The sequence below is a fragment of the Ostrinia furnacalis genome, unplaced genomic scaffold, assembly GCF_004193835.3.
Source record: "Ostrinia furnacalis isolate ACB-3 unplaced genomic scaffold, ASM419383v2 OfSCF1340, whole genome shotgun sequence".
NCBI classification, from domain to species: domain Eukaryota; kingdom Metazoa; phylum Arthropoda; class Insecta; order Lepidoptera; family Crambidae; genus Ostrinia; species Ostrinia furnacalis.
In genome coordinates, this window is record NW_021131579.1 from 143,706 (window position 1) to 153,273 (window position 9,568).

The following is a 9,568-nucleotide window of genomic DNA, read 5'->3' on the forward strand; positions in this document are numbered from 1 at the left end:
TCATTTCACCATATACCTACCCACGGTGAAACACTTGATAGCAAAATTGGTGCAGCTTCAATGTAGATACCTACCTAAGTACTTTTACGAGATCTTTTGTTTCGTCATGGGTAAATAAATGTAGGTATAATTTTCATTGTAAATCACAAAAAAAATCTGTTAATTCGTGAATCGACTGCCAGACTGCTATAAAAATGATAAATCAGACTAAATTTACCAGAGCAAAATAATAAAAGTCCAAAAAATATTTACTCTCTATATTTACCCTTACAATACTTAAAGCCCTACAAACCTAAATAAAATTAAAATAATCACAGTCTATTCCTTAACGAAGAATTCTTCAGTCAGCGGTATGGGGCTGAGCTGGTCATAGGTGTAGGCGTCAAAGAACCGCTGGGTGACGTTCATGGCGTAGTCGATGGCGTAGTCCAGGATCGGACCCCCGAACTCGTTGGCGAATAGCTGGGAGTCCCGGTTGAGCACTTGGAGGAGTTGGGCACCTGGAAATTAAATGTATACTTAGTCTAAATAAATATCCTTAGCCTTTAGAACAGCATCGTCTAGTACAGTGGTCGGCAACCTTTTGGCAGACAGGTTTGGGCGATAGCAAGGAAGGATGTTGCTATGATGGAACAAAAGGAAATGAAAAGGATAATTTATGATTGTATTTATTTTTATTTTATTGCTGCAGTTTTTAAATTGTTAAAATAGTTTTCTATTCTATTAATTTAACAGAACAGAAATCGAAAATCATACCAACCAGCCGCCTCAGCAGCTCCAAAAGTTCAAAGTATGTTTTACTCCTGGCAATTTTTTATACATTGTATGTTGTCAAATGAGTGTATGAGAGTGTTGTATGTAACATGTGTGTTGCACCAAGACCGGCGCTTGCGCAGGTCCACTAGCACGTGTCTAGTTGGCCAACTTCCGCGGCAAGCGATACTATACGTCACGGTACAGCGATGAAAAAGAGACTCCGTTAGCTACGGATTACTAATGTTTGGCCAAAAAACGTTTCCCAAATTATCACATCGCAAACAACGTTTCGCAAATTTTCATTTGGCAAATTCTCATTTGGCAAAACAACTTATTGCAAACTTTTAATTCGCAAATGTCGTTTTTGGCATATTATTGTTTAGCAAATCATTGTTTGGCAAAGTATGTTTTGCCAAATGTTTCATTTGGCAAAAATATTTCACGATAAACTATTTACAAAACAATTTGATTGGTGCATAGAATGGAATACAAATTAGCTTGTGGTTATTATTTTGTTTAGTGGGTAGTTAATATAAAAATTTTTCTAAATAAATTTTCATATTTCATTCTTTTTATCGAAATTTCCAAATGATTCATTAACAATAGAGATGATTCTAGCGCTCGGCGGCCGCTGCCGCGGCACGCTTCGCTCGCCTTCGCGCATTAAGGGTCACTGTTCTAACCTAACCTAACCCACTATTTTCTACAATACCTACTTTTTGCAACCATACTATTTTCTGCAATCTCTCTGTTTTACATAAAATTATTGTGAAAACCATGACCATGTGCCTTATGCTTTGATTTGTGGGTAACGGTGGGTACTCGTAAGTATGTGAAGTGTCAATTTGACCAAGCAAATTATTTGGGATATAATATTTGGCAAAATAAAACATTTGCTATATAAACATTTGCCAAGTAAAATTTGGCCAAATGTTAATTTGACCAAATGAATTAGTTGCGAAAAGTACAGTTGCTAAAAGTTTATTTGGGAAATGAAACTTTGGCGATAAGTTGTTTGCGAAGTGAAATTTGGCGAAAAGTAATTTGGCCAAACGGAAGGATACCTTAGCTACATTAGTATAGTTTTAGATATTTATTTATTTATTTATACTATGACACTTGTTACAGTTTTTTTCATGAACCTTTTTCAAGTATGACGCTGAACGCTGAAACGCTGGCATTGACTTTGATCTATGATGCAAAAATTGCATTATTTTCAAGCCCAAAAAGGCATCAGCATTCCTTTTCATGTTGCAGGACATCATGCAATTATTGGTTAAATTCAGTATGTTCTAGGCTATAATGGCTGTTCTATAATGAGAACTTTTGAGAATTTTTGACTGCATGTGTTCGGATGATAATTTGCGAAAACTTGTTCATAAAACCTTGGACATGACACTTCTCGGAATTGAGCTTATTGTCGTGTACTTAATCTGTTTAATGAGGTTTTAAAATTGTGTGCTAATTGAACAAGAACGTTGTTATTGAATAAGGAAAACTAATATTTAACAATGGCATTAGTTCGGTCGTAACTAGTGCCAGTCGTAGAATAACAGAGCCAATGTCAACCTATTAAGTTCGTTTTGGCTAAGAAAATTAAAAGACAGTTCATCATTTGCGTCGAATTCGCAGCATTTGAAAATTCACACAAGAGGTTTGGGACCATGCTTAGGAAGCACGCAAGGTGCTGGAAAATCTCTTTGGATCATTGTCAGTAGAGTTATTTTGACTTTATGATAGTATGTTTTTATTAATAGATCTAAAACTATTATGTAGGTATCTTCGAAAAAAGGGGAGCTTTCATTATATTCCATTTCAAATAGTGAATTTGATCTAGAGACACACTATTGATGGATCTAGACACACTATCAATTTACTGTACTGTACGGTCACACTAAATCTACTAGATCGTCACATAAAAATGAGGCGTTTTTGTTTATTGAATAAAATAAGGGGGATAGTTTCTATTTTTGTAGCTGGCATAGTTGGTAGGAGGTTGGTATACCATGCAAGAGTATCACTAGAAATGTGAGTATCACTGCTATCGGTACGATAAGCTTCAGCTTTCTTCACACACAGTAAAACTTTGGGAGTAAAATAGACTTACTTATTTCAGGGTTCCCCCGGATGAGGTTGGTCAAGTTCATCTTGAGGTCCGTACCGTAGTCGGCCTTGTACTTGTACGAGTTGACCTTGTAGTGGCCTTCGCCGTTCTTCTTCAGCACCACCTTCTCCACCACGTCTAGGCGGATATGCTGGTTCCCTGTAAAGGAGGATAAAATAATTCCGATGCAATCATCATCATCATTTCAGCCATAGGACGTCCACTGCTGAACATAGGCCTCCCCCAATGATTTTCACAATGGCCGATTGGTAGCGGCGTGCAATCTTCATGAGGTCGTCGGTCCACCTTGTGGGTGGACGTCCTACGAGGTACGAGGCCTCTATTTCAGAACCTTGCTGCTCCATCGGCCGTCAGTACTGCGTACTGCGTACTATGTGCCCATTGCCACTTCAGCTTGCTAATCCGTTAGGCTATGTCAGCGACTTTAGTTCGTTTACGGATCTCCTTATTTCTGATTCAATTTCGGTGCAATACTAATAAATAAATAGTGCAGATAGCAAGATAAATTGTTGTTGCGATTCATGAAGGCGATCAGTGAGCTTTACATGTGTGGTGGCTCACTACTGTTCGTTCTAAAAAAGTTTAGACTATACTATCGTTATAATGCATATACACACACACAAGTAAAGCTCACTCGCCTTCGTGAGTCGCAAGAACTGTTATACTTGATGTCAATATTATTTGTTTTAAATGTACCTACTATACTTATTACCTACTAAACTCGTAATAACATACCTATTACCTACACTATTTAGCACATAAGTGTATTGTTTTTGTTTTTGAGTAGGTACATTAAATCACTTTTCATACAAACATTCAAGTTGTTTTCGTGTTATTTATTCGTAAGAGAAAATAACAAGAAAATGTTTATTTTTAACTGTTTACCTACCTAATTAATTTGTAATTCAAAATATTGTTTTGGTTTTAAAGTTACGTTACCTACAACAAATGACGCCATGCGTATGGCTTGCGTGCCTTTTTGGCGTGTTAGTTTGGATATAGTTTTTCCTATAAAGTAGTTATGGTAAATAATTTATAATCTACACGAAAATATTACTACCGGACACTGTCCAAATAGGTCTTTGAACTAACTCATAAATACGACGATTTTAAAATGTCCTTATATTTATTACATTATTATTTGTCTTATCTGAATTAAACTAATTTGATTTGGAATCATTAAGCTCATAGTAGACTTATCAACTCTGATAGGGGTCAACACCGTATCGCCTTTCGCAAGCTGTCATCGCCTTTGGCGAAGCGGGGCGTTTACGTTACGGTGCGGATAAGTGTGCGTTGCAATATGGAGTTTCATACAAAGAATACTGACCGCCTCGAGTTGATACGGTTACGAGCCCTTTCCGGGTTGATAAATGTGCGACGCGACGTCCTAATTAGGTAGTTGCATTTAAAAACAATCTACAACTTGTAGAAACGTACAAAATATGAAAAGCCAAATGAAACTCACAGATTTTGATCTTGGCCGATCCTTCGGTGTCAAGGTTGAAGAGCAGCAGGCGCCCGCGCAGGCTGTACAGGCCTCGGATGGTAAAGTTGCAGTGCATATCGAAGATGAAAGTGCGCGCCTCGCGGCGGGACCTGCGATAAGGGTAGAGAACCTTTTGAGTCTTAGAGCACTTTCACATTTAGACGATTTAGCAGCGCGAGAAACGCGCGACACACGCGCTGCCGAAAATTTCATACTATGTGACAGCGGATGCATGCCTTTACATTATAAAAACGCCACTGCCGCGCTGCAGTCGCGCTACTAACGCCCTAATGTGAAAGCGTTCTTAAATTAAGAGTGATGCAGGAATTTTTCTACTTTGCCAGACGGGTTGTTGTCGTCACTTTACGCGATTTAAGGAATGTAAGTAAGTCTGCTTACTTTTCCGAGTACGATGCAGGGGCTTTCGTTAAATTTAGTTCGGCGAGCCCTTCAATAAAAATAAGTAGGTTCCTAAGTTAAAGGAAGCAGACTAGAATGCAGATGTAATCATAGAGATTACACAAAGGCTTTTACACAATACTAATGGGTGAGGAAATGATACTAATGAAGAGGTGAAAAGTCTTGCAACTCCCATTATAAGTGATGTTAATACTAGTTGCAAATTGCACACAAAGAAAATAAACAATGATCATAGGTCCTACTAATGTCAGAGTTACAATGTAGGTAATCATTATGGATACCATGTATGATTTCTTTCCTATATTCACAAAATAAGACATACAAATTAGTAGGTATACCTTATTTGAAAACTCAAGTAAATAGGAGGTTTGGTTTCGTAGCTAAAAAAAGAATAAACTAACTTTTAAATCGTAGAATCGTTTTAAGATTGCAGGAAGGCACTGGATGCAGGCCAGTACCAACAGGCCAATCTTTAAATCTTTCCAAGTTATTTCATGATGTTCTTTCAAGTCTTTACCTCTAGTAGTTTCTAAGAAAATAATTGTCCGACATTTTCAAACTGCAAAAAACAGGCGGTATTTGTCCTGTCCTAGATCTTCAGATAAGTTCATCATAAACGATTTCATAACACATCGTCCTTCTGCATATTCATAAAAGTGCCATAACGATAAGAATCGCGTGCAATCATCAGTATGCGCAGGAGAACAGCTTAGGTCTCTACTGATTGCGCGGCCATGACCGAAAGCGAGTAGTTAGTAGTTAAAATATTTGATTAACCTTATTATAAGTGAGTAAGGTTCAAATTATGGTGGCATTATATTCACCAGAGCCCTATAAAGGCTTAAAGTAGTAATTTCAATCAGGCACGGAGTAGGTATGCTATTTGATTGAAGTAGTCATTTTGATCAGTTGGAAAATTACAGGTCATTAAATTTTAATGACTGAGAATATCAGTGGATACAAGAAAAATTACATCCAATTGATTGATTGATGGTGATTGATGTAGAAATCAATGTATTCTGTCTTCAAGTAAGTAGGTGTAATTAGGTCAAGCTACTACAATGTAAACTTGGGTTTATGAGTGTTTTTTTTATCTTTTATCTTGTCTTTGTTGCAAACTTCTTTTTTTTTTCTTAGTTACCATTTAATAGTATGAGAAACCCTTCGAGAAAGACGGTATTGAATCGTTAATCCTCGAAAAGGAAGATTTAAGAGAAAAGATGAGAAATCAGATGTACCTAAAATAGTACGAACAGAAAGGTAATAAAAATTGCGTTGAATATATCAAAAGGAAGTAACTTAATAAATTAATAAGGATAGTTGTCCTGGACAAGGATGAAAAACCTTAATCTTCTGACCTTGTCAATATTTCTCAAACTAATTTACATTCATGTGCAATTTTGAGTTCGGTGACATTGCTTTGTAGTGCAATTTTGACCAAAATCAGAAGTTTTTATGTTTTAACTTTTGAGTGAAATGGTTCAACCAGAACATAGAATGTCATGGTCAGACACATACTCGTAACTTCGTACCTATATCATGACTTTTTTCTTAAGGGACACGAGGGCCCGTTATTACTTTATACATATAATTTTTCTTGTACGAGTCCAGTTTTATGGATGAAACGATGGAACCTAGAAAAAGTTGAAAGGTGGACCCGTTGTCCTAATAATTAATCATAAAGGAATTCACAACCTCTATCTGTGTAAGTTTTCAAGAAAGAGAGCGGAAAATTTTACATACGAGTAATGTATTGTATGTCTTCAGTAAGAAATAAGTAGGTATACTTATTCGTATTTCAAAATATTTTATCGGTGCCATGTTTTTGCCAAAAGACCGTAACGTAAAGCTACGTAAATCACTAAGGTTGTAAATGAAATCATTCATCTTATGAAGAAAAACTAGATACTTACGACACCTTATCCGGTACGCAGGTGCTCAGTCCCACCAGCTTAGCATTATGGAACTGCATCTTCAGATTTCCTGGCAGCTCGATGCTGATGTTCTTATCAATGAAGAGAGGGTCCAGGGTGGGGATGCCGGCTTCTGGGATGCCCTTCACCACGCCTGGGATGGCGTCCATGGTGGCCTTGGTGAAGCATTCGTCGGTGAGCTCGTAGCAGGGGTGGATGAAGTCAGCTGGAAAGATACAATGGCACTTTATAAGACCAATAAGTAATATGCATAAGTATGATTGGCACAAATAAACCTCAGAGATTTTATGGCCATTAATTTAGAAGAAGAAGGGGAAGAGGAAGAAGAAAAGACGAGTATGAAATGACATGAAATAGTTTATTCAGTACATAGGCCCTTTCCAGGGCACTTATACACGTCCCAAATATAACTTGCCCTACCACCACTTCGGGACAACATGGGCTGGTGCTGAGAAGAAGTGGCGGAAGAAACTCACCTTTGTCAATCTCTTTTTTTTGTAATTTATTTATAGCTTACTTAAAGGACGAATTCGTCAGACTGTCAGACTTTATTAGCGTTCAAAAGTGGCTCAATTCGGCTTTAAGTACACTATTTATAACAATTGAGCTGATGTAAGTACGCGAAGACTGACGAGAATTATTCAGTATTAATTGGCATTTTTATGCTCATACAACAGTTAGCTAGATGTGCAATAGCATTGACCAATTTGCTTAGAAGCAATCTCTAAATGACGCTAAAGTGTTATTACTCAACGCTACGAAGCTTTTTAGCAGAGTCATTGACAGTAATCCAAAAGTATGGGTGATTTGCAATCCATAAAGATTTGCAAGACTTTAGAGAAGGTCTTGGGCAATTAATTAATCCCAGTTAACCCCAAAATAGAGAGCTTGCACTATGACCATAGACAACTTATTGACGTCATCGTCATAATCAGGTAATTTAGTTGCACCTAGGAGCATGACGCTCTAATAATTACCAGAGGTAATGGAGGATTATGAAATATAGAAATCATTGAGGGAGGGCTATGTTCAGCAGCGGAGGTCCTGTGGCTGAAATGATGATTATGATGGATGGAGGATTTGGTCATTTGGCCTACACTTCCCACGCTGGCCATACGGTTGAGGAGGCATAGATATAGAGTACAGACTTAATTTGAATTCCTCATGAGGTGTCTTTTACCCCCACGGGGAATTGAACTCAGTCCGATACGTGACCTGGTAACTACCATATGACGCAGCCGTTGAGGTTGTATCATTTTAAAATCAATTATGAATATTTAATTTTAATATTAGATCATTAGCTTGCTGCATTCCTAATATGTACCAGTACAGTCGCCAGCATATTCAACTATGCATTTTCGTTGCAAATTCGCACCTATTACTACGATCACATACTCGTAAGCTGCCACACAGTGTAGCTTGTTGTCGCATGTACACTCTAGAGTCAGTGTCAAATAGTTCTTACAACCAAAATAGGCAACAAGTTCGCAACACGTCTTTGTTACAATTCGAATAGGTTGTGTTGTCAACTTTTTGGCCACTAGGTGTCACGACTATTTGACTCTGACTGTACCTATTGCAGCAATGACATATATTACTGTTGACCGCAATAGGCCGACAGCCTAATATCAGGTTTTACCTGATTACCTGAGCCTCGATACGATCTTATTTGATTCTGTCATCTGATATTATTACTCAAGTTATTAGTACTAATTGAATATAGATCATGATTATTGATTGCCCTAATTAGGTACTAATTTCAGGCTATTAGTTTCGTAGATCTTGCTAATGACGATAGAAGGTAATAATGTAATAAATTATAATATTAATATTCTAAAGGTAAATAATTATACTTAGGAAGGTAATTTTCATTTGCAATAATAACGAAAATCTCATGGGTAAAACTCGTTTTTTCCAAAAAGATAAATGGAAATCACAGAGTTACAAAAGTGCCGGTGACTTGACTTTGATTGCATTGTCTTTGTTCTACTCGGGATCACTAGGCCAAAAACCTTCCCTAAATATCTTTTTAGTTTACCAATATTTATATTTAATTCCAGAATTTTCTAATATATTTCGAATTTAATATTATTAACCATAACATATTGTTCACTAACGCTACAATCAAAACTAAACTAAAACCGTTAATCTAAAAATTGAGGGTACTTACGCAAAGGCAGCAGTTGGAAGCTGCAGTGAAACATCAGAGAGATGACGAACAGCCTAAGAGGGTAGCTGTCCATTTTGTTACAATATTTATTTGTTTATATTTCACTTAAAAATTCGTATTTCACACTGTCGGGCGCACTATGCAATGCCGGTTTCTCGAATGGCGGCGTCTAACATTAGAGCGTTTAATTTCGAACGGTCATTATGCCTCAAGGATTTAAGCGTCGATTCCACGAGTGTTGGGCAACGTTGCGGCGCAAGCACGAGGTGTGTTGCAGAACGTGTGTGTGTTTACATTAGATACTATAGTGTAGGTGTTCCGTGGTTTTCGCAATGCAGTCGATTTTTGAGGTTTAACTGAGAAATGGAGTTAATTGATGTGTGTAAGATTCGGTCAGTTACAATTTTGTTATCATGCACTAAGCCTAGGCGCAAACCAACGACTTTTAGTTGGCCGATAGTTGGGTTGGGCCCGATTATAAATTGAATGAAGAATCGGCCCATATCAAATCGGTGTAAGGTGTGCTCTTTCATACTTTCCCAACTAATTAATAGCTCGACCCAACTATCGACTGAAAAATAGTCGGTAGTCTGCGGCCAAGCTAAATATTTACGAAAACTAATAAATCAAGCTTTTTGTGTAGCGCTGGACAGTTCTATAGTCTGCTATGTGAC

General features: G+C 37.4%; 1 protein-coding gene across 1 annotated transcript; it reads right to left on the minus strand.

The window, feature by feature from the left end:
* Positions 1-242: 242 nt before the first annotated feature.
* Positions 243-9,071, minus strand: LOC114352354 (uncharacterized). The gene is made up of 5 exons (XM_028303940.1): positions 8,895-9,071; positions 6,704-6,929; positions 4,350-4,480; positions 2,864-3,019; positions 243-500 (listed from the first exon to the last, which is right to left on the minus strand). The coding sequence occupies exons 1-5, from the start codon at positions 8,965-8,967 to the stop codon at positions 319-321; spliced, it is 768 nt and encodes a 255-aa protein (XP_028159741.1). The 5' UTR covers positions 8,968-9,071; the 3' UTR covers positions 243-318.
* Between the last annotated feature and the right edge of the window lie 497 nt (positions 9,072-9,568).

Coding starts and splice junctions, on each gene's coding strand:
- LOC114352354 (XM_028303940.1), bottom strand. CDS start 8,967: ATGGACAGCTACCCTCTTAGGCTGTTCGTCATCTCTCTGATGTTTCAC. Junction 6,930..8,894: donor CTTCCAACTGCTGCCTTTGC/GTAAGTACCCTC, acceptor GTATCTTTCCAG/CTGACTTCATCCACCCCTGC. Junction 3,020..4,349: donor ATCGGCCAAGATCAAAATCT/GTGAGTTTCATT, acceptor CCTCCTTTACAG/GGAACCAGCATATCCGCCTA.